Source organism: Notothenia rossii (genome assembly GCF_949606895.1).
Source record: "Notothenia rossii genome assembly, chromosome: 9".
NCBI lineage: Eukaryota > Metazoa > Chordata > Actinopteri > Perciformes > Nototheniidae > Notothenia > Notothenia rossii.
Window position 1 is genome coordinate 25,860,977 of NC_136907.1, and position 25,739 is coordinate 25,886,715.

Here is a 25,739-nt window from a genome sequence, read left to right on the forward strand (position 1 = left end):
GGACTTTAGAATATTGCAGAAAATAAGATTGGTGTCGTACACGTTTAAGATTCTTACATATGTTGATAATCTCCAGATATTAACACCACTTATATTTATTTTTGAAGCATCGATGCAATCGCCAGAAGTAGATAGCTAACTTAATGCTACAAAAAAACTACATCAGGGTGCCTGGGCATCACCACCGCTAAGATAAAGGCTAAAGCTAAATTTTCGGGGTGATGACGTTTAGCAGTCTCATTTGATCATTTGAAAGCAATTGTTATTTTTATGACACATATTTTTCGGACATTCACAAGTGGGGTATTTACTGACGTATTCTATGTTCATATTTAAGACATCTAACCAAATACACGCTGAATTTGAGATTCAAAGTGGTAAAACGCTAACTCATTTATGGGTTTAAGGACTCATTCCTGCACCACTCTATTGCACAGTTGTTATGTACCTTTGTATCCCAGGCTGTTGTCTTTTTCAGAAGCTGCCTCAGATGCAGGTGTTTGGGTGATGACCTCACGCTTCCCTCTGAATTTTTCTGTATCTGTGTGCATGGGGACGATAAAACAGTCAATTCAAAATTAAATTAACAACCCTGCGTAAGTTATCCATGTGCAACATTGAAGTCAGGGAATTAAGACAATAAATCTCACTGAAGGATGCTAAAGCCATGCTAAAGAAAAACACTTTTTTTTACACCATAATATGTTCAAATGTGTTATTATTTGTATTACTTACAATTGAAATTACTAGGATAAATGAAGATGTTTCCAGGATTTTTCTTTTATTTATCCATTTATTTTTAACTAATATTTTTAGAGGTTGGTGAAAAACAGTATTCAAACTAGAGAAAAGAAGAAAATGCAAGTAGGCTTTTTTAATTATTATTTAGTATGAAATATATAATGAAATGTTGCTGTTAAAACCTGTAAGGCCCCAAGCCTGTTTTTCAGGTTTCAGGCTAGAAAATGACATTCCCAGAACAAATGACCATATCTTCCCTTCTAAAAGGGTTAAATTAATAATCGTTGTTCTCATAGTAATGATAAACCCGTGAGTTGAATGTAGAAAAGTCAGAATCAATAGAGATGTTTTTTAATTTAAAGAAATTTGTTTTGATGTACGTTTTTGGTGATAACGTTGCAAGTTTGTATCTTTCAGTATTGAGGTGGGAACCGTTAGATTCTGTGTCTCCTTGCGATCATAAACGATGTGTTGGATGTGCACCTAGGATAAGTAATAAGGGAGCTAGGAGTGATTATCGGTGCAGTAATAGGTTCGCATTTTTCGCTCAGGGGTCATTTAGATGCTTCTTATGAGACTTGTGTTTTGTTTTGGTAAATATGGTTTGTATCGTCAGTTAGCTGAGATTATTCTCGTTAATCTGGTATAAGACATTAATAGGTTCTTAAATATTAAGATCCTCTGAGACACAGTGTCATGAAAAAAAAAAAAGTACCCACCGGCGGGGACCTTGGGGTTTAACAGGTTCCCAAGCCTGTTTTTCAGGTCTCAGGCTCGAAAATGACATTCCCAGAACAAATGACCATATCTTCCCTTCTAAAAGGGTTAAATTAATAATATTTTTTCTCAAAGCAAGGTTACACCTGTGAGTTGGATGTAAAAGTGTCAGAATCAATATAGATGTTTTTATTTTAAAGTAAATTCAGATTGAACACAGTAAAAAAATGAAAATGATTGTGTCCTTCCGTCCAAAAAAAATTACTTATAGTGAAAACCACCCTTGAATGATGGGATGGTAGACTAAAAGCTTTAGGAATCCAAACTACAACATATAATAAGTAACCTGTATCAACATGCAAAACAAGTGAAATTTGACCTTTTTAGACAGATTTAGCAAAAAAAAAACACTTCTGGGGTCATTTGGGTGGATTTTCCATATGTCTGGCCCCCCTTGTTCGATTTTGACATGTGACATCTCTTTCTAACCGTCAGAGCCAATGGAATCGAGGGGAACTCCCACATACTCCTTATTTGGTAATGTGTGTGTGTGAGACTGGCGCATAGAGTGGCAAAGTCACGCCCATCTGCTTCCGGTCCGTGGGACCTTATTTCGGAAAAATTATGCATTGAAGTCAATGAAGAGAGAAAATGTATCTTTCGATCCCGTTTGAATTGTGCCATGAATTACACATATGATGTTTGTCAATCTTAAAAAATCATTTCCATGTCAAAAAGTCACAGTTTGTCTTAAAACTGTTGAAATATAAGACTATGAAAAATATGCAACTAGAAAGACTACAAATCCCAGAGTCGCGTAACGGATGTCATAACTGTTTTCCTCCACTAAGAGATAGCTAAGATCAGCGCCATATTAGGGCTGCAACAAACGACTAATTTGATAATCGATTAATCTATCGATTAATGAAACGATTAATCAACTATTCGGACTATTATGCCTTGCACAATTTCTCAAACGCTCTTATTTAGCCATCAACTTTTAGATTTAGCTTGAGGTTGCTTTAGGCATGTGGAAACTAACAATGAAGACAATAAAGATGAATTCTTGATTCAAAAATACATATATTATTAAATTAACTAAACACACTTTGAACAAAATTAACATTGCTTTTTATTTAAATTAAATAAATAATATATCACATCAAAAGAAACAACAGTGTTTTAACAAATCATATTAAATAATGTGATAACAGAAGTGTAAACAGAATAGCTGAAACTTTAACAAAATAAATAACTCAGTTACCTCTAATCATTAACCCATGTTTGTATAATGTAGTTAACTCTGTGTGTCGCTGCCAGCATACATAATACCTGACGTGGAAACGTTACTCGTGGGTGGGGCTAGAGAGCTACTAGAAGGACAGTCGAACCCGGTGCATTTCTCCGTCTGAATGTGGTGGACTTTTGCTAAATGTTTAGACAAATTGCTCGTGTTACCGCCCTTACATCCTAAACTCTTATTGCACTTTTGGCAACGAGCATTGTCCACATCGAGACGGGTAAAGTTTAACCACACCTCGGAGCGCGTTCTCTCCGCCATCTCCGCAGTGTGTTGCTGCATGTAGCAACTGCAACTCGTCTGATCGAATATACATCATAGGCGCATTTATTTGTCTTTTTGCATATTAGAAACGAGCTGCCGACACTAAGACTGCGATATAATGTTTTTGTAGCAACAATACATGACATATATTTTTTAAATGTCTCTAGTACCGATAAAAAGACCAATAACATTGGAGCTTAACAGCGCGTAAAACACACGTGATGACGTCACCAACGAATCGACGACTGAATTAGTTGGCAACTAATTTGGTAATCGATTTTAATCGATTAAGTCGATTAGTTGTTGCACCCCTACGCCATATAGATATAATCTATCTATATGGCGCTGGCTAAGATAAGATAACTTTAACAAGATGCCTGTGTGCTTAGTACCAGGTTGTTATCATACCAGCAATTGGTCTTGCTCGTTCTTTCGCTTCCCGTCTGATGAAAGGACCAGGAGTGGCTGGATCAAGTTAGCTACCTAGGTAGTAGCTAGCACGTTAGTTAGCATTAGAGCCTTGTAATTTTTATTAGCCTTAACATGAAGTAACATTAAGTAACCCAACATGTTAAACAGTAAGAGTAGTAGTCATATTTCGTGAACCCTTTGAAGAGTACTGTTACACCGGTGTGATCATTCTATAATACACAATTTAAGCCTGGGGGAGAAATGCTAACGCTACATTAGCATCTGTGATCTTTTCTACTTCACGCTATCTGCACAAATGGTTGACATTAAACATTAAAAACACCAGGCATTTCAGAGAGAATCAAAGGAAGGCAGGCAGCTTTGCATGACATTCTTCTGGACGTGTTTCATTGTGGTGATAGTGAGGGTCGACAATCCTTTTGTTGACAAGACAGTGGGCCATCTTGGTGACGCGTGTTGTTCTGCTAGACCGGAGATGTAGTTCATTCAGCATTTCACACAAACAAATGTGTTACTTCACAGTTTTACAACACTTTTTTTTTTTTTTTACTTGCAAAATTATCTTTTAAATTGACAAACATCATATGTGTAATTCGTGGCACAATTCAAACGTGATCAAAAGATAATCTTTCTATCTCCATTGACTTCAATACATCATTTTTCCGAAATAAGGTCCCATGGAGGTCCACCGGAAGGGTAGGGATTTCGCCACTCTATAACCAAGACCGGAAGCTGTGATAACTCTGGTGGCTACCATTAGCAGCTAACTTTTACTCTCCGATTTTTACATAAAAATTGAATTATGGATTATAAATAAAAAAAAATAATACCCAGAAACATTATCAACCTATGGATTAACCGATTCAGCCGCGTTTTTTCTCGTTTTAATGCCATTGAAGTCTTTTGATCAGATTGACAGCTACGGTGAGACGATCTCCCGTAAAAGCTCCGTAAAGGTACATGTTGTTATGTCTGTGTTTGCTTCTCCTGTCAAGAGTTTGGATCACTCAGTGATGATATTTATACCTAAATAATCTGTGGAACCTCAGCTTTAATCGGATATCTTGTATGTGCAGCTACGATAAGTAATAAGGGTATCTTTTATCTTGAGTTCTGTGCCAAAGTGCGTTAAGATCTCCTGAGACACAGTGTCGTGAAAAAAAAAAAGCACCCACCGGCGGGGACCTTGGGGCTTAACAGGTTAAGGCAGCATCCACTCAAGGTAACTCTGTGAAATACATTCCATACATACTTTACATGTACACAGTGGTGTGAAGTAACTAAATAGATTTACTCAAGTACTGGTCTTAAGTAACATTTTTAGATACTACTTTGTACTTCTACTCCACTACAATTCAGAGGTATATTGTGTACTTTTCCTCCGCTACATTTATTAAATATATTTAGTTACTTCTCAGATTTGGATTAATGATGTGAAATATAATCAACTCTTAAATCAGACTTTAGTTCCACCTGGAGTAAATTCACAAGCTACCCTGCAGTATACAGAGTCATTCAAACTAGCTGCACCTTTACCAGCTTTGAGAACACTTTAATGATCAATCATTAAAATCAAAACATATCATATTTATTATTCTGAAATGGATCTGCATAATGAGTACTTTTACTTTTGGTGCTTTAAGTATATTTTGATGCTAATACTTTTCTACTTTTACTTGAGTAACATGTTGAATGCAGGTCTTTTACTTGTAACAGAGTATTCCTACACTCTGGTTCTTCCACCTCTGCATGTACATTTCCCCTTTGTGGGACTAATAAAGGAATTCTGATCCTGATTGTTCTCCAGTATAGGACTATCATTTATGTAAACAAAGCACTCTTATGAATTTGTTCCCATAGTTAAATGTAATTGATTCAGACTCACCAAATCGAAATGAGTTTGTAATTGTTTTAGAACATGACGTCAAAGAGATATTTCCCTTGCCACCAGATACACATTTCTTCATTGTAAGAAGAATACGATCCCTTCTGTGTAAGCAGAAACTAAATGAATAAACCAATAAACCGTTTGCACAACTTGCACTCCTAAAATTCTACTATCATTGACGAACACTATCTAAAAGATGTGAATTATAAAATATATGTATAGGTCAAAATGCTTACATGCACCAACCATAGAGCTCCTATTAATTGGCCCATGTTTTATACACTGGCTAGGTGCATGGCTCTGGCTCATAGTCACTTAAAAAAGTTATACCACTAGAGGGAGCCATCCGCATTTGGTTAAAGCTGATATGCAGCACCAAAGGTAGTTTTGATTATTGTTATGTTGGGGAGGAGGTTTTAAAATGTGTTGAAATTAAAAGCTATAGGACTTTAAACATAGTAAGTTATTATTACCAACATGTCTAGTGGAAGGCCTAAAAGAGACGTACTTTAACAAAACTGTGACTGTGACCCTGTCGGTATGGGAGTAAGTCATTTGCCCTAAAACCAAACATGACACTGTATATTATTAATCATACTATTAAATAAGACAATAATCCTCTAAAACCCATGGAAATTGCAAGAGCTTTATATTACCTATATTGTGTCTGTTATCATCATACAAATACATCTAACTTGAAAATATATTAAATCTCTAATAATTGATGATTGATAAAATATTGCAGTCAACAAAAGGCACAAGTATGTTGGGTTTACCCAGGTTTTGTTTCACACAAAATGAATAAATGTATATCCTGAGCTCTGTCTCACCAACAAGAGGCCATAGCCGCACATAGGAGGTATTGAAATGATACCGTTTTTCTTTCATCACTCCTCTGTCATACACAAAGTCCCAAAGATGACAAATGAGTAGCAACTTGAAAAATTAGCCTCTTTACTATATATCTGATAAGGTGTTCAGAATGTCTGTTGTACTACCCTTAAGGGAGAGGGCACTCTGTTTGAAAAAAATAATTCTGAAAGTTATTCCATTATTGTAAGTGGACACCAAAGTAGGCTTTTTGAATGAATGCATTTTTTTATAAAGTAGGTTTTCCCCAAAGAGGCTTAAAGTCATATACAAATGTGTTTATCTTATACGAACAATAAATACAATACAAAAAAGTCACAAATAATAAGTACTGATGACGTTGTAGATATTCTCACCTGATGTAGTATGTGTGGCGAGGCCCTGCAGCAGCTGGGTGACAGAGACCAGCATGATGAGAAGGATTGTGATTGGTGGTTTTACAGCCAGCATGATCCCCTATTGCCCCGATGAGCCTTAATAAACCTGAAACCAAGAGACAGGTGAAACGTTTCATTTAATACATTATTACATTAGAAATACACATGAATACGTGAGCTGAACTTGAGACTTATTTGCTTTATTTTAGCTTGATGCTTGAATGCACAATATTTATTATTCTGCCACCGGTTCTTTTAATCAAAACAATACCAAAAGACAAATTATCTTATGTCTCCTCATCCAAAACATACTGAAATGGAAAAACAATCTAGTAAAGACACTGAACAAAGCAGTTAAATGTTAAAAAGACTGTGTTTATCTGACACTGGCAGAAACGGCCATTCAGTATCTGATCAGAGTCTGATGTTAGATTGTCATTGATAACTTGAAGGTGCCCAGTTATGCTTTTTGGGGTTTTTCCTTTCCTGTAATGTGTTATACAGGTTCAAAGGTAAAATCCCAAATCCTACGCCAGGGGTTTCTCCCACACATGGGCGCGGGAAGGGGGGTGCTGAGGGCGCTGCAGCACCCCCTAGCGGCAGGAAGGCGGTGCGGAGCTCCCCTGTCTGAATTATTATTTGACGGTTATTGCTGCTCCCGCTGTGCATAATCTGTGTAATATGTAGCCAATAAATTCCACATTGTTGGTAAAATAATATTTTGGCCTGCCCCGAATGCCCCGGACAATTCTACCTCAATAATATAATACATTAACCGTGCTTTACGTGAACCTCAGCATGACACTAGAGAGGACGGCAGGACTGTAATTTCGCGTGTTCAGTGAATGCAACAGAGGCAAGACACCAGACCAATCAGAGAGTTGCATGGAAATAAAAGTGTGCTTGTGTCATTCAAGCTCGGCTCTGTGTGTGTGTGTGTGTGTGTGTGTGTGTGTGTGTGTGTGTGTGTGTGTGTGTGTGTGTGTGTGTGTGTGTGTGTGTGTGTGTGTGTGTGTGTGTGTGTGTGTGTGTGTGTGTGTGTGTGTGTGTGTGTTAGTGTGTGTGTGTGTGTGTGTGTGTGTGTGTGTGTGGAAATAGCGCATTTAGAGAGAGAGAGAGAGAGAGAGAGAGAGAGAGAGAGAGAGAGAGAGAGAGAGAGAGAGAGAGAGAGAGAGAGAGAGAGCCAGCAGGGGCCGTGTTGTTAGCATCTGGTTAGCTAGCTGCACTAACCGACATAAGGAGCTGTTTGTTCCAGAACAATCTGGAGGAGAGTCCTCTCCTCTCAGACTGAGAGACTCAGGTGAGCTAAAGGACTCTCTGAGTGTTTAGATAGTTAACTTTAGTCTAAGTTATCTCATTGGGTCTCAAACGGTTTGGTCACAAATTATTCAAAAGATTATTTCCGCGGCACACCTTCATATGATCATTATCGTAAAAAAAGAAAAAAAAGAGAATAAAGGAAAAACAGTTATGAAATACTATATGGCAGTAAAACAAGAATACACTTTGAAAGGGGAGTGATTTGTAAAATATCCATAAAGAAAAAGAACACCTGCTTACAGTTGTGTTTCATATGGATATTGAGAGATGTATCCATAGATCTCTTTATTAATGTTGCTCTCAAAGTGCACCAGATTGATGCTTTTAACTTCAATATTTAAAAAAAATCTTCCCGGAGGAGCATCCCCCCGGACCCCCCTAGAGGAGGTGAGGTCCGCCCCCCACTCGTAAAAAATATCACTTTACCCCTGCCTATATTCCATGAGCTGATTATCGAGCCTTCATTGTAACATGTTTGCATGTGGGGAGTGTTGCAGACGCAGTAGAACATTCCACTGTATCGCCCCTGGTGCTCGCTTTTTTTTTGTGCGTGCTCTATAGTGCCCGTAATAGTGTTCACTGGAGTCCAGCCTCTCAGCACCCCCACTCAAAATACCTTCCTGCGCCTCTGCTCCCACACACTTAACGCCTCATTTTGGACTCTTTTGTTTGCATCTGTAACATAGTGAACTCATTATGTTACACGTGTGCTTCTGGCTATCGCTAACACATTGTACGTGATAGGCTAAGGGGCGTGATATATCCGACATATTTTTGCAGTTGACCAATCCCAACAGAGAACCAACTAACAAGCTAACCAATCAGAGCAGACTGGGCTTTGGTTTCAGACAGAGGGTGAAAAGAGGTGCTGCAGCAGAGGCAGTATGAGAAAAATAAAGAACTTTCTGAACATCAAAGCATGTAAAAATCACACAAACGTCACAGTAGAGGCACATAATACAAATATGAACCTGAGAATGATCATAATATGTCCTAAGTATAAGTAGATTTTTTCTTCAAAAGACAAAATGATCTGCTGAGGTCTCTCAAACACAATCTGACCAGGTGATGAAATCGCGAAAAAATGTGTAACATTTCTCCAACGCTATTTGGCTAACGCTAAAATTTGCTTAGCTTGTTTCCCTGACGTCGAATGAGAGAAAATGTTTTCCGTTTAGAATATATAGTTTGATATACTTTTCTCAGAAAATATTGCTTTAAATTAAAAAGTTAAAGGTAGGGTAGGTAAGAATGGAGAAACCAGCTCGAGTGCGCTAGAATTTGAAAGTACACAGCTGAAAAAAATCTGCGCCTTCCTTCAGACTTCCTTACAGAGCCCCTCCTCCAACACACACGAACGCGCTGCAGCTGTTTTTTGATTGTATGTAACTTTTTTTCAATAAAATATTAAAGTCTCCCAGTCTGTGACTTTTCCTGAAAGGGTGTTGTTATGTAGCATCCTCTGTTGTTAGAAATTGTGAATATGAAGTCAGATCGCCCAAAAAATTGCCATAGAGAAATAGACAGATAGATAGATCGATAGATAGTTATAGAGAGAGAGAGAGAGAGAGAGAGAGAGAGAGAGAGAGAGAGAGAGAGAGAGAGAGAGAGAGAGAGAGAGAGAGATAGAGAGATTTGTACCTAAACAAAACACAAGTCTAACACCAAGCATTTAAATCAGCACTGGTAGCGATATTATATACTTCATGCTTTCTGCACAAACTATATCATATGAAAAGCTGAGAGTCCACAGATTATATTGGTATAAGTGTCATCCCTGTGCAATCAAAACTCACTGTTCTGTATGATAAATAAAAGAACATTGTACCTCGAAAATCAATAGCGGGTACATTTGACCGGTTTTAGGTATACAGCGACCTCTGGCGGTTCTAGTGTTAAAAAATTACAGATTTTTCTAGGTTTAAAAAACATTTAGGAAACGTTCAGTATTATTACTCCAGAGTGCAGTTGTTTTTAGACATATAATGCAAAGATGCTAAGGGTTGGCCTTCCTATCTACTGAGTCATTCTACAGTGAATATTGCAACATGGAAAGCTAATAAATTATAACCTATTTGAATATCTTTAGCCTAATAGAGTCCATTTATTTGACACAATTCCTATCTTAAAGTAAAATCACACCAACTCCTTTTCCACTATCTACCCTGCTGGCGAGCACTATGCACAACCGTGATCCTGTGTGAAATCCCACAATAAAGAAGAGGGGAAGGCAGATGGACTTTTCTCTGAAACCCAGCAGCAGTCAGCCAAACTCTGACTGTCCGCTTTAGTCTGATCTACACATAATGAGGGAATGTAGACCACTATGGCTTCCTTTTTGCTCTTCCTATCATAGTCCAACACCACTTGGCTTTTACAGAACACCCAAAACATTCTGACTGTGTGCAAAACTGAGTACTCATTGTGAAAGAGCTCCATAAAAATTGCATGAGCTCATACATAATCCAAGTCAAACACCGTATAAACATTCTCACATTTACCTGCTGCATTTACAAACACACACACACCATAAAACATAGCCTTGCTCTCAAGTGGGAATGGTGATGAGACACGGTGACAGCGCCAGGCGCGAGGAATAGGAAGAGCGTTGTACTGATCAGCCATCTGTGGTACAAACAGCTTTGCAACTCATCCTAGCTGTCTGATGGACGGCCAGATTCCCGGGAAGTCTTGGCACCCCGCGTAAACCGACTCCACTTTAATTGTTCGGAGAAATCTACACCAACAGCCAACATTGTAAACACGCCAAAAACTTGAGATTTTTCTATTTACTTAATAGTGTTGTGAGTATATGGACAATTAAAGCAACTTGCTTTTTTAGAAATTGAAGTGGTATTGATATTATTAATGTTTGCTTTTTGTTATCAATCTCTCATGAAATGGCAAAACAAACATATTCAAATATGTGGTTTAAAACAAGTGGAAGTAGATATCTTTAAAGCAACAATGTTATTTTAAAACCTTTAATCAAAGGCTAAAGAAACTGTTTGATTTAGAATATAAATATATGTTTGAATGAATTTGTTAATATGACAAAATACAATGTTATAACACAAGGTGAGCCATTTAGTGTCCTCTATGCTGTTATTATAATTATTAAAAATTCAGTTTTTTTAGCCTCTGAAATATGAAGATTTTCACAGTTTTATAATAATATTATTCTACGATGGAAACGTTCACTATTTTCTCACATTTGTATGGACCAACGATTAATCAAGAAAATAATTAGCAATGAATCGATACTGAAAATCATCTTTAGTTGCAGCCCCTTGCTTATAATAATTTGTTGAATCTTGTAAGTCACTGCCGGCTTGCTTATTTGTATGGATGACACAGCATAACACTTGATTAGTCAAATAATCTCGACTGAGATTTGGCAGTGTTTTTCCAATAAAGAAAAGATGCTGAGCTTTCCAAAAGCGACGAAAGCCAGAAACAATAAAATGACATCGTAATATAATATTCAAAATGAATAACAATCATATTGAAAGCTGCTGTACATGATGCACACAAGGATGCATCAGTAACCTAATGAGGGACGGTCGCATTTTGTAGAGTGCTGAATATGAAATGTGGGTGGTAATAATAACATTGCATTGTTTAGTTTGATCTAACATGAGGAAAACACAAAGAACAACTGCAGAAAGTGGGTGTAGAAAGGGAAAAACATAATAAATCTGTGATATGATTTAGTGGGAGGAAAAAGATATGAGTGAAACAGAAAAAAAGTGTTTTGTGTAATATGCATATCACTGCAGTGGAAACATTGTACTTTCACACCAATACGCGTTTACCAGATGTTATTTTATCAATACTAATACACCACTGTATGTATTTCCGTACAACGTTTTCTAACATTTTAACTTTAACATCTTATTTTTATATAAATATTTGTATTCTAATTCATTTTAATGTATCTTTTGATGGATGTTGTATTTTAACTTTGTATGTCTATATCAATATATTCATTGTATTAATATATTTTATTGCATAATATTACTTTTTTGTGGATACAAATATTTGTATTCTTTTTTAAATATGTTTTTATATTTATTATAAAATGGAGCAACTGTCAGAAAACCCAATTGCGCGAGGGATAAATAATTGATTCTTCTATTTTAGTCCGATATGAAAAGACTAGAAAAGGGTCGTAGCCAGTGACAACAAACACTAAGCACTGTGCCTACACCATACTGTTTCATATACAACAGATGTTGTCTTAATAACTGGACAAACTGGCTCAGAGTTGCCCATATTAAAAGAAATGACAATAAAATATCTGCTCAGAGCTCACAGGGGGGGAGTCTGTAGATCAAAGGAGAGGGGACTGCTGATTTCCCCCTACCTTCTTCTGTCTACTGGGGAATAATCACAGCTTACCATCTAACATATTGTCAATAAGACAGATCAGGAGCTCCCCCTATATCGCAGCAGACAGATCACATACTGTAGAGAGTGCACTGGAGCGTAAACAGAATCAGCTCTCAGCATCCCCCTCCCCATCTTTCGCCCCCTTCTAAATGCAATCCCCTGTACTCAAAGAGGCAGATACAATATGTTGTTCTGGATATTCCTATGTCAAAAGGTGCAGGGGGAGATATTGAACAGGCATATTTTCTTTGGGCGTAAGGAGACGCAGACACACATCGCCTGTAGCATTGGCAGGAATATACTACTGCATTGTTATTTCAATATAAGGCCAATACATGTATATTGCTTTTCACATTGATTGTTAATAAGCAGCTCTCTAGTATAATCTCAACGGGGTGCCGAGTGAAAGGCGGGGGCAAAACCAGGAAGTCTGATTCACTGACTGTTTTTCCCGCACAGTAAAAGGGTTCTAAATCAAGACCACAGAGGGAGGTATTTGGAAGAACAGGCTTTTTTTTTTAAAAGATGTGCGATAAAAACCACCTGCATATCTTACCGTCAATCGAGTAAAGTCATACATCACGCACTTGTACAAGGCTTACTGTCTCCTCTCGTAAGAGTCCTTATCAACACCTGGCAGTTATGGCTGACATATAGTCTTTGGGGGAAATGGATGGGAAACAGGCTTTCATCATAGCCACTGTAATGCATTATGGGAGCTATCAGAGCAAGACAAAGGATATTAAAAGTATGAGAGGCGATGTCTGGGTAACAAGTCATAGCTGGCTGAGTCGGCATTATGGAGGAGGAAAGCTAGCCTGGCGAATAACAGATGATCCTATGGACTAGCCAAGAGGGACAGTGACCTTTGGCCCCGGAGGATAAATGACCCCCATATCTCAAGATCTAAGATGGCTAAACATGCTGTTAGCTTCTTTGGCAAATAATAACAACATAATACTGTAGGTATGGTATGGTGTAAACATTTGGCAGGGAATTTAATTTAAATAATGTGTTCAAACCAAACATTAAGTGATTTTTCTCCCGATTGCATACAAAGTCAATGCTAACACGCTAATTTCTGAATTAAGCGAGTATGTGAAATTCGCATGACTTGCATGTTCACGCCAGTAGTTTGTTGAATTGATTACGATATCAACATGGCGCTATGTTGCAAAAGCCCATCAGCATTTCAGATTCTCCTTAAGACACTCACCTACTAGCATTGTTGAATCAGCAATGAAGGAAACGTTATTGTAGCTGTCTGTCATACTGTAATCAGGAAACACTGGAAATGCTGACGAGTTCAAGTTTAAAGTAACAACACTTGCAGATATCTATGTGTAACAAATAAACCTTCACTGCAGTGTTCATAGCTAATTAGATTATGTTATATTGAGTGTGATGGAGCAGCATGTTAGCATAGCCCTGGTTAATCCAAACTCCATTCAGAAAACATGCATTTTAACAGGTGATGCCTTGTTGTCTCTTTGACAGACCTGACAAAGCATGAATTCAAATCTGCATCATGATGTTGTTATTTCGGCATCTTCTTTATCCATTTATTCCATTGCAATCTCGGCAAAATGTGTTTATTTTGTAACGTTCTAATAAACCTGTTTTATTCAACCGCACAAATAAACACAAATTATCCTGCGTTCAAATTCTCTCAAATAACACAGGGTGAATATTTGCTTTACATTTGGTGTGAACATAAAGAAGAAAAATAAAATATTGATGACCACCCAAATGACCGCACAGCAAGGTGCCTACTGCAGCAAAACATTGTTTCATCTCTCATTGATAACCACCTCAGGCACACCTGAAGGCATTTACAGATTAGGGGATTTACCATAAAAGGGAATGACCCTTCTGACTCCACTCGACTTGGCAAGTGATTTTCAGTCAATCCTCTCCTTTACAGTGCAGCACTGAGGAATGTTGTTGATGGTACATGCCAAATAAACTAAATCAACCAGATTAAGTGATCCCTTTAAATATGAGCTTGGATTTGCTTGCAAGTCATTCTAGCAATAGTTACTTGTACACAGCCAATGCTTAATCCATGTGGGGTTTTTCAAAACCACTGAAGGATATTTAGAAGTAAATGCCAGATAAATAATATTTAAAAACACAGGGAACATAGAGAGAGAGAAAGAGGATAAGCATGATTCTGCAATGAGGTATTTTTGCATGTTTTTAAATAGATGTCGAATTTTGAAACTCACCTTTCACATTTCACCATATTTGCTTCTACTACGTACAGAAATATCAGCAACATGGTGATTGAATTCTTAAAGATGTTATATTGAAATAAGTTATAATTTATCTTATCTGTAAACCTTTAATACAACACAAATTCTATGATCATTTCATGAAATAGACTTCTATTTTCTTCTAATGAAATGTTAAGGAATTAGAAGGTAAACTTGTTGCTTGACTGGAAACATGCAATCATCAGAATACAAATAACATTTACTACAAATGAGTCGAGGCACAAATAACTTTCAGCACCGCAGCACGTGGACAGCATCTGCTTCTGAATCAATCAATGGGCAGGGAGAAGATTGAATTCCTCTAAAGCCAGCTATGCAGAAAACACTCACACACTAAAAATGACTTCAGCTTCACTAACATGAATGAGTACAACTTTACAACTCACCCCTCCAGATTATTCCTCCAGAATCATTGTTCCATGTTCTCTGGCGAAGACAAATGTCAGTGTTTTTGAGGCATCCAAGTACCCAACAATGAGAGCAGAAAGAAAGGAGGAGATACAATGCGGACTTGTACAAAAAAAAGGAGAAAGAAATCAAAAGAAGGAGCCTGTGCCAAAGGAAAAGCCTAAATAATCCATCTGTGATCCTGGAGACGCTATCAGATGGGGTGCATACAAATCACAGCGCTACCTCTGCAGCAACCTAAGTCCAATATCCTCAGGGTCCTAAGGCTGCACTCACACAATTGACTCTTACAGATTACGCCTCACACACTCAAGGACAGAATAGAATGGTGGAATAAAATTAGCATTTTGATTTTTATTATTTTAGACTATTAAAAAAGAAGACAATCTTTCTCATTTTTGGATTTGCAGTCCTTTTTTCAGCAGAAAAATGAATAAGTTGAAGACTAATCTTTATACTTTCATTAAGTGTTCTGTCAAATCTAGGAATGTATTTGCATATTTTTAGTGTTTGTCTGGAACATTTTAAAAATGTTTACAGCATTATTTATTAAAACACTCGCAAATGAGCTTGTATTTTCAGTGTGTATACTGTATATGGTGTGTTTATTTTGCATTTATTTTCTAAAGAAGCATCACAGCTCCAGCTCCTGCAGTAATGGGTGGGAAATCATAGTGTGTTGTTGCAATGCGAGGACCCATCTCTGCATCGGGCTTCACAATCTGCAGAAAAGCCTCCCACAGGGCGTACGTTCACCTGCAGCAGAACCCAGCCAGTCTCTGTCTCTCTCAGTGAAATTGAAATGGTTTTCGCCCATTTATTTTTGCCACCTGCTTATTTCTATTCAGGTATTCACCGTGGGGGTGCTGGGAACCTTAGCATGCATAGACCACTAGGCAGGAAAACACCAAATTCATCATGGAGATATCAAAACAAACACATTCACACAAAAGAGTGTTGTCTAACTGACTTGTGTGTGGAATTCTGCCCTTTGCTATACTCTCTAGAGCTGCAACAATTGAACATTATTCAACAGCTATTTTGATCATCGAAAAGCATTTAAGTACTACTTAAGTACTACAAAATGTGCAGAAAGTGCTTTTTCCAGCCTCTGTATGGACCCAATTAGGGCTGCACAATTAATCGAATGTTAACAAAATCACAATACGGGCTAGTCCAATTGCAAAAATTGCAATAAAGGCAATATTTGGTCAAATATGGTAAAATATTCCTAAATAGGTATTGTAGTGCTGCAGATAAATCCCAGACGTTATTCTACAGCGTTAAAAACAATCCTTTTTTGGTACAGATCATCTTTAACAAATCACACCATGATCATTTCAGTGATAAAGTGAATAAAGTTTAGAAAAGTGGTCATCCCTATAATTTTTCTAATTTCAATATCAGTCTAAAAATGTGCAATTCGATATTGTATCCAAATCGTGCAGCCCTAAACCCAATGATAATAAAAGAAAGTGTTATTTACAGCGCCAATAGTCTCCTACGATACACCCATTTGTGTGTTTTTCATGACTAGATCATCCGTGCCCACCTCAAATGAATAGCTGTTTACAATAATTGATTTTTAAATTTCATTGTATTGGACACAATGTCCACAATGACTGATGAATGCATCTTCTTCAGCGTAATGATGTGTGTTACAAAAGAAGAATTGATCCGCAAGATCGCTCAGCGGCTATTTATTCAATTACAACCACCAAGCAGCAGCGGATAGGCTCAGTTGATCGCACAAATCACGCAAATACACACGAGATTTTGGTATCATTTTGTGTTAAAATTCATGTCAGACTTTATTGTTGTTCTTATAAAAACCAAATGTTTAATCAGGGGACTTAGTGCAAGCCTACCTTCCCTTAGAGCATTCATAAATCCATAAAAGTAAACATCTAGCTATTTGGCTTTTATGGTATTCTTACATATATCCTGTTTTTTTCCATAAAAAAAATGTATAGAGTTGGATGCTGAAGTAGAGGGGCATCAGGGCATGTGACCCAACAACATTTTATTTTCAACTGCACTCTTATCAACAGCACTCTTAATCCAGATCCTTCATCTAACTCAGCAGAGCGGTTTGGAATTAACCTCAAGTCAATATCGCGGTCATCGATCATGCTGACAGGGGCCGACTTGTGACTGTGACATTGGAAAGATAACCATCTCTAGAGGAAACGTGGTCCTCTAGTAAGAACCTTGCTTGGCTGGTCAGTATGTAACTCGCGGTCTGAACCTGAGGTGAGATACACAAAGAATTAACATGTCTAAAAACAATTTTATTTGTTGAGTTGTGTGTTAAGTAATATTATCTGAAATGTTTCCATCAATTTGCAAACTGAAAGAAATCCATAATTTAATCGAGGTAAATGCCCCATTTCATTTAGTCTCTTGTAGTGGAATCAAATCCCCTTTGTGCATGTATAATTGTTGGAGATGTGTTTTATCTATTTTTAAAGCCTAATTTGTATGATACACTTATAAGGTTGGGTACATTTTAATGGATGAATGATTTTAGGCATTAAACGTCTTGATTTTAAGTGAACAGAGATACAAGCTGAGCAAATGTTCAGCACCAGCCTGAAAACATTCGAAAAACAATGATTTCGAACCCAAACCTGTTCTTTTCTTAGTGGTTTTACCGGTTTTATCACCTGGTAGGTTTGCAGGAAGAGGATCAGACATCTGCGGATAATTCGGCTCATGGTAAAAATCCCCGGAAGGATAAACAATAAAATAATCCTAACTGGGAGAAATTGACTGCAAGGGTCTTTTGTTAATGGTTTGATTGAGAGACCCCTGGATAGAAAATTACACATTGAGCATTTCAATGTTTCAAACCTCCCAATTACCTTTTCATTTCACCTTTTCCAAATCTTTCTCTTTAAGTGTTTACTTTGTCAGCAACAGCAACGTTTTACTATTTTGTAAAGATTGTACTTATGCTCTTTGTCACCTTTGACATGTTTTGAACCTCATCTTCATTATTGAATTTGTTGTTGTTCTTGAAAACTCTTTGTTATGGTCATTGCAAAAAAACTTGACAGAATGTAATACAACTGCCTGTTAAATAGCTGTAAACAGAAAATAAATGTTGTTATTATGCTATTCCGTGACTGTGGTTTCCAATTTCCCATCTAATATATTCATTAAAGCTATTAAATAAAAGGAAAAGCTCATTACTAGAGTGGTGAGGAAACATATGGCAGTCAAAACAAAAGATAATTGCTATTTTAATTATCCTACACAACAACTAGAACTGCAGAGTATTTTACACAAGTCAAGTTTGGGTTTTCTCAACCACTTTGACAACATTATCCATGACCTTCTTAGGTCATAAAAAGCATGATAGGAAATGAGTTAGTAACATTCAAAAAGCACTTCCACATATTACTATCCAACCCTGTCTCCTAAAGATTACGTTCCCACAGAACTAAACTGCATTCAATTACGTTTAGCGAGAAACATATTTTCTCCCACGTTACATTCGTTATGAACGTATCTCAAATACGTTTATTTTCTAAATATTTTCTCCTACGTTACGTTTCTTATAAACGTATCTTAAATACGTTTATTTTCTACATATCTTTGCCATTTATTGTCTTGCTTATAATAATGATAATAGTCATTTATAAATATCATTTTAGAGCACACATTTGAAATCTGTAGGCGAGGCTGTAATTTCGCCAGCTGTTACTCTCATGAGCGAGGCAGAAAATAATAGTTTTAACATGCCAAAAAGCTGCTGTGTTGTTTATTGCAACTCAAACATTAAAACAAATCCAGAGTTACGTGTTTCTGTACTTCCTCTAAGAAGAAAGGACAGTAACAGAAGATCTCTGTGACGCCAGATGTGGTGTTGTTAATGCGATATAATATCCGTGAAAAGTTCAGTTTAGGATGGCCGAAGGCACTACACTACCCAGAATCCCCTATCGTTTGGGACTACAGTCCCGTTGACCAACCCCGTGATTAATCTTCAAGCTCTGGGATTGGATGTTAGAGTGGCAGTGCGCCAAGGTTACGCCGAGCGCCAAGTTCTTTGAAATGGAACGAAACCACGGCAGACTATTCAAAACTGGACTCAAACGCCCTCCGAGAACTACGCATGCTGGCTATTGTGTTTCGCAACATGTTCTCTATGGCACGTCTCTACTGGGAATTGTAGTTTTAAAATACGTTTTCGTTTTTCCCCAAATTAGAAGTTGACAGTGTTAAACAACACACTCTCACTCCATAAACGTCCAGGAGCGACGCTTGGTCAGGGTCCCGTGGCGTGCAGTTGTGAGGCTCTTAGGCTCCTTCAGCTTCATAAAGGGACGCAAATAGCTTTCAACTGATTGCAATGTATTCCCATCTGCGGCGGGATTTGACGCTCATTGAAGCACGGCATTCGTTTGTGTCGGCTGCCCTTAAAGGCAATGTGAGCATCCATTACCATTGGATAACGGAGAATTGTACACACGGAAGTAAGTATTCCCCTTACTGTCGATTGATTTTACAGTGATATCTGCACTACTCATCAACTCAAAAACACCAGATTATCCTTGTTAATTACACAACATTGATTGGTTTAAATTGTGTGCAATGCTTTTGTGTTTTTCCCCTTCGATTCGGAGAAACAAATATTTTTTCGGAGTAAAGGATGGCAGAAGACACTACACTACCCAGAATCCCCAGCTATCGTTTAGGACTACACCATGTGCTCTGTTTGACAAACCCCGTGATTAGTTCTCAAGCTCTGTGATTGGTTGACCTCCAACTGGATTCCATTCATTCCAATGGCTGGCGTCTATGTCACTGATCTTCAAATTTCTCCCTTCAGAAAAAAAAAACATGGCCGAACTTCGTTTTATTCTCGGTGGAAAATGCCTATTTTAAAGTTAGTTTGGCCATTAAAATGCGTTTTGATGTCATTTGATGCGAGAAATATGAGTTGTTATTTCAGATTATGTATGCAGTGGATGTACATGATCTTTAGTTTGCTAGTTATTACGAAGATTAGTTCAGGAAATAGCGTCAATAGAACGTTTTAATTGTTACCAAGGTGGTTGCTAGGGACGCTGCTATCGATATTATTTCTGTTATGTTGTGTAACTGTTTAATGGTGTTATCTTTATTGCTACCCCCTTCCCTGTCAATGTATAGTGTTGGTCCACAGCGCAAACGTATTAGTTTAACAAAATCCGCATCTAAAATTGTGGCATGGATACGTTATTTTCCCCTGTGCAATTCCAGTCTCACATCTCACATCACATCGTCATTAACAAATACCGGAAACAGACCGAAAAATATTTTTTAAATAGAATAATACTTTATTCCGAGTGTGCTTGCTTTTCTCTTTGAAAGTCATCACATAACGGCATTGTAATACACGGTTCGGCTGCATTAAATATTACATATCTGCCGTAGTTCTCTATTTATCTCAGAGCCCTGATGAGAAGACTTCTAGAAAAGGATGTTTAAAAGAAATCTGATGTCACCACATTTTCCTTTTTAGAAAAAAACAAGCACGTAATTCATGATATTGCATGTTTGCGTAAGCTTGTCTGAGTTCCCAGCTAGACATTGTTGGTTCTAAAAACATTCTGAGAATGTTACCATCCATTGTTCTAGGAATGGTTTCATCGAGAAGTTTTATTTTGGTTCCTAGAATGTATTTCTGAAAGGTAGGATAACGTTCTCTAAAAACATTCTTAAAATGTTTGGTGATAACATTGTTCGAACATTATACCCCATGTGTTTTTGTTGTTTATGCACATACGTATCTCTATTGTCATATGGATCGAATAACACTTAGAAAACCAAAGACAGACATATAGAAGAACGGACCGACTATCACTGCCCATCCCTGAAACCCCTGTTAGTGTTTGTATGTGTTTCTTTCTACTGTGTGTCTCTCTCTCTGCCGGCTGGTATGCTCTACACAGCTGGGAACAATCTCCAATCAACCACACCTGCAACCTGCTCGTCAGCCACACTATGAAAGCCTCCAGCCTACACTCATACCCTGCCGGATTGTTGCCGTGAACGGTTTGTTGCGTGCCGCGCTAGCTTTTTACCAGCATATTCTTTGACAACTTTGCCTGCTTTTGCCTCACACTGATTTTTGTGTCTCTCCCAGGAGGAATCCAAGGCCTTCTACACTCCCAAGACCAGCCAGGCCTCTCTACCCACCCTGGAACAACTGTTCTATTTCGTATATGGCTTCGCCCTCTAAGGCTATCGCTATTGGGTAATCCCCATGCGCCCCAGCGCAGCACTGAAACACTTGTAGTCCACGCCCACCCGCAAGGTGAGCCCCACCCTCGGGCCTCCTTCCGGTATAAATAGGAAGGAGGCCCGGCAATCTGCTCCCTCTTTTTTTCAGCAAACCAGCACAGTTACTGAAGCGCAGCAATTGAGAATCATCATGAGCAACAACTGCGTCCGTGATTGTCCCTCATGTGGCTCTGGGTTCATAATGAGTTATGACCTGCAGATATAAAAGCAGTATGCGAATCCTGCCGGGGGTCAGAGCACGCGTACGCGGCTCTAAACCAGCAGGTAGCATGCACTGCGCTCGTCTCCCCTCGGGCGACAGGAAGCGGAGAGCGGACACTCTTGCTGCTGTGGCCGAGGAGGACGATTGGCCCGTCCAGGCTTACGAGCCCGCGGACGGGGCCTCGTGTCCCTGGGGCAGAGTGCCGGGCAGGAGTCCGAAGCAACTCCTGCCCCGCCTCCCTCCACGGTTCACCGTTCGGTTCTCCCCTCCCTCCTCTCCCCCGGACGGGGGAGACAGAGTCGGAGCAGGGTGCCAGATTGGCGGCCGAACATGCTTTCCCCCTCTCCGTCACCACAGCGCGGCGGCGTCTATTACGGAGACGGCCAGAAAAGTGCTACTGGATGCTCCAATCAGCCCGGACGGGCTGTTCGGACCCCAGTTCCACGCCATGGTGGAGTCCATGAAGACGGCCGCGGAACAGGTGGACGGCATTCGCCAGCATGTACAGCTGGCTCCAGTCGGCTGAGCTGCCACAGCGGCACCAACGCCCGCAGCAGCCGCGGCGTCCACGCCGGCCACAGGAGGCCGCAAGCAAAGAGACGCCCACAGTAACCGCCCCGGCGGCTGCAGGGGCTCCGTCCCACATCTCCGCTCCCCCGCCACCCCAGAGACAGGGTCTCCCGGCGGCGAGTCAAAGGGGAGTGAGGCTCCCCCGCTCCTGGTCTGCTCCGCGAGAGCCTCCGAGGAAGCGGAGCCGGTAATTAAGCCGGCTGCCACTAATCTGTTGATTAAGTAGACAGCAGGGCTCCCAGCATGAGAGCGCGACTCTCGCGGCAGCGAGGGGAGGAACTGACAGCTCTCCTCCGGTGTGTCACAACCCACACAGCCCTCTCCGTGACGCAGCTGCTCGGCGTTGGCGTCAGCTGGTCACGTGATGATCCCCTTGGGTCTCTTCCAACAGGGGGACACTCCAGAGGTGGTTCATTCGCTGCAGAAGCCTGCTGTTTTAACCTATTGGTTTATAAACTGCAGAACTCGCGGCATTCCTTTGTCCCAGATATGCATCACACGGTCATAATAACCCACGAGCACCGTTATAACGCTTCGTGTGGACAGCATGCACACGCCTCTCATCCCCTGGGCGCCTCATGAGGAGAGACGGAGTGAAAGGCAGCGTGTGGAAACTCCCTCGCAGCCCTTTTGCCTTACGGGCAGCGGCGGCGATGGCGTGGCTCGTCACCATGAAGACCATTACGGCACTTCACAGAGAAGCCTCTCCCCCCAGCAGTTCCATGGGATACAAGAAACACTCCTGTCATCCCAGGAACAGTGTCTTGCACGGTTTTTACCCCCGCTATTTTTCTAAATCTCCTCTGTCCTGTGCGCGCGCTGTCTTGCTAGGTGGCGCGGACGGCTGCCTTGCGCCATTCTCAGCGCCTGTTTGTGCACTATAGAGAGTGCTCGATCGGGCAACCTCTGTCTGCACAGCGGCTGTCAGACAGGTTGTGTGAGGCTGTGTCACAGGCATGTCTCCTCTGGGATGGAGCCCCCGGAGAACATCAATGCGCACTCCACCAGAGGAATTTCCTCCTCCACGGCTTTGCACGGAGGAATGTGGAGTGGAAGATATTTGCACTGCTGCATCTTGGTCTTCCCCCTGTTCGTTTATTCATTTTTATTTGAGGGATGTCTCCCATTCCTTTCTGACACACCCTGTACTGGGTGTCCTGTCGGAGTGAGTGACGTCAGGGAGCCAGCTGTGCGCCTCTCTCCTGCCTCTCGACACGCGGAGAGCGGACCTTTTCCCCTCTTATAGGAGGGATGTTCCTTTTTCCTCTGACACACTTTGTACGGAGTGCCTGGTCAGAGTGAGTGACGTCAGGGATCCAGCTGGGCGCTCTCCTACCTGTCTGACACGCAGAGAGCTGCTGTTCCCCCTCTATGATCGCTGCGCAAGGTGGGACCTTCGTCTCTACTTTCTCACAGCGGCCGGTATGTATTGTCGGACCCAGTGGGGCGCAGACTACATCATGCTTCGCCCTTAACCCAATAGCGATAGCCTTAGGGGGCGAAGCCATATACGAAATAGAACTGAGGTTACCTACTGTAACCCCAGCTTCTATGAGTAAATGGCGCAGCCCTCTAAGCGCTGGGCCCCACTGGCTCTACGAATAGCTGAAGAAAAGTTATTTGGTATGGGAGCAGATTGCCGGGCCTCCTTCCTATTTATACCGGAAGGAGGCCCGAGGGTGGGGCCCACCTTGCGGGTGGGCGTGGACTACAAGTATTTCAGTGCTGCGCGGGGGCGCAGGGGGATTACCCAATAGCGATAGCCTTAGAGGGCTGCGCCATTTACTCATAGAAGCTGCCGCCATAACCAACCTCCACTCCCAGCTCCCCTTTTCTAATAAACAAATGTTACTTTCACCAGCTGATTCCGAGTCATCCTTTTATATGTGTTAATAGTCAAATTTCAATAGTTAAGTAAACTATCATAATCATCCTAATGACCACAGTGGTCAGTCCACTTACCCAGGAATTTTGAGTTGAACAATTACAGGAATATAAATGTCTTTATGTTCAAATAATGTAAACATATTTTAGTAAATGGTTACCATAGAACATTTGCATAATTTCTAACATAAACCATGTTATCCTTCTCTAAAATAATAACATTCTGGCAACATAAAAAATCTAACTTGCATCTGAAAATGTTTTAAGAACAGTAGGGCATAATGTTCTAACAATGTTATCAAAAACATTTTAAGAATGTTTTTAGAGAACGTTATCCTACCTTTCAGAAGAACATTCTGGGAACCAAAATAAAAGTTTCTGGCGAAAACGTTTTAAGAACAGTAGGGCATAATGTTCTAACAATGTTATCAAAAACATTTTAAGAATGTTTTTAGAGAGCGTTATCCTACCTTTCAGAAGAACATTCTGAGAACCAAAATAAAAGCTTCTGCTGAAAACGTTTTAAGAATAATAGGGCATAATGTTCTAACAATGTTTTCAAAAAAAGTTTAAGAAGGTTATCACCAAACATTTTAAGAATGTCTTTAGAGAGCGTTATCCTACCTTTCAGAAGAACATTCTGGGAACCAAACAAAAACTTCCCGCTGAAAACGTTTTAAGAATAGGAGGGCATAATGTTCTAAAAATGTTATCACCAAACATTTTAAGAATGTTTTTAGAGAACGTTATCCTACCTTTCAGAAGAACGTTCTGGGAACCAAATAAAAACTTCCCGCTGAAAACCTTCCTAGAACAATGACTGTAACATTCTCAGAATGTTTTTAGAACCAAACATTTCTAGCTGGGTAGCCCTGAAGTCAATCCATTTAATTCTTTCCCTCACCTATTAATCATTACACTTGGACATAGATACTGTACTGCTGTGGCTGAAAAGGAGGGATTCCATCTGGGCTGCAAAGTAACAAGCAGGAGAGGTGAAAGCAGAGGAGAGCCCCCCGGGGACGCCAGGTGTAGCCGTTGAGCCCTTTGGAGGTGGGCCTATCAACGAAACACTGAGGAAGAGGGTGCCCACCTGATGACACCAATGATGTTATTACCCCTTCATCTACTCAAGAGCTAAAAAAAAAGCCGATTATAATAATAATAATAAATGGGATTTATATAGCGCTTTTCTAGACCCAAAGATGCTTTACAATATGAGTCAGGTCGACAAACAAAACAAGAACAAAAACACAAACAAAAACAAAACAAAAACAGAAAAGCAGTCAGGAGGATGTTGGTTCAGAGGGGGGAGGGGCGGGTTTAAGGATAAGCAGAGTTGAAGAGGTGGGTTTTGAGACGGGACTGGAACAGGGTGAGGGAATCAGACTCACGGAGATCTTGGGGGAGGGAGTTCCAGAGCTTCGGGGCTGCCACAGAGAAGGCTCTTTCCCCGAAGCTCCGGAGTTTGGCCTTGGGGATTGAGAGCAAACCGGCTGAGGTGGATCTGAGGGACTGGGGTGGTTGGTAGAGGATGAGGAGGTCAGTGAGGTAGGGGGGGGCCAGATGGTGGAGGGCTTTATAGGTGAGGACCAGGAGTTTGTAGTGAATGCGGTGTGAGACGGGAAGCCAGTGGAGTTCTTTGAGGACCGGGGTGATGTGATGACATGATTTGGTGTGGGTGAGGAGTCTGGCGGCTGCGTTCTGGACACGCTGGAGTCTGTTGAGGGATGTTGTGCTGATGCCGAAGAGGAGTGAGTTGCAATAGTCAAGGCGGGAGGAGATGAAGGCGTGAATGAGTCGC

At 40.1% G+C, this 25,739-nt stretch overlaps 1 protein-coding gene across 1 annotated transcript in view; it reads right to left on the reverse strand.

Annotated features, from left to right (window-relative positions):
- LOC307020103 (roundabout homolog 1-like) overlaps window positions 1–25,739 on the reverse strand; it is a 166,292-nt gene that overhangs the window by 130,515 nt on the left and 10,038 nt on the right. The window contains exons 2-3 of the mRNA XM_079651250.1: window positions 6,569–6,695; window positions 449–541 (exon numbers count right to left, since the gene is read on the reverse strand). Of these exons, the coding sequence (XP_079507376.1) occupies window positions 449–541; window positions 6,569–6,662 (187 nt within the window). The 5' untranslated portion in view covers window positions 6,663–6,695. The remainder of the gene's footprint in view (window positions 1–448; window positions 542–6,568; window positions 6,696–25,739) is intronic.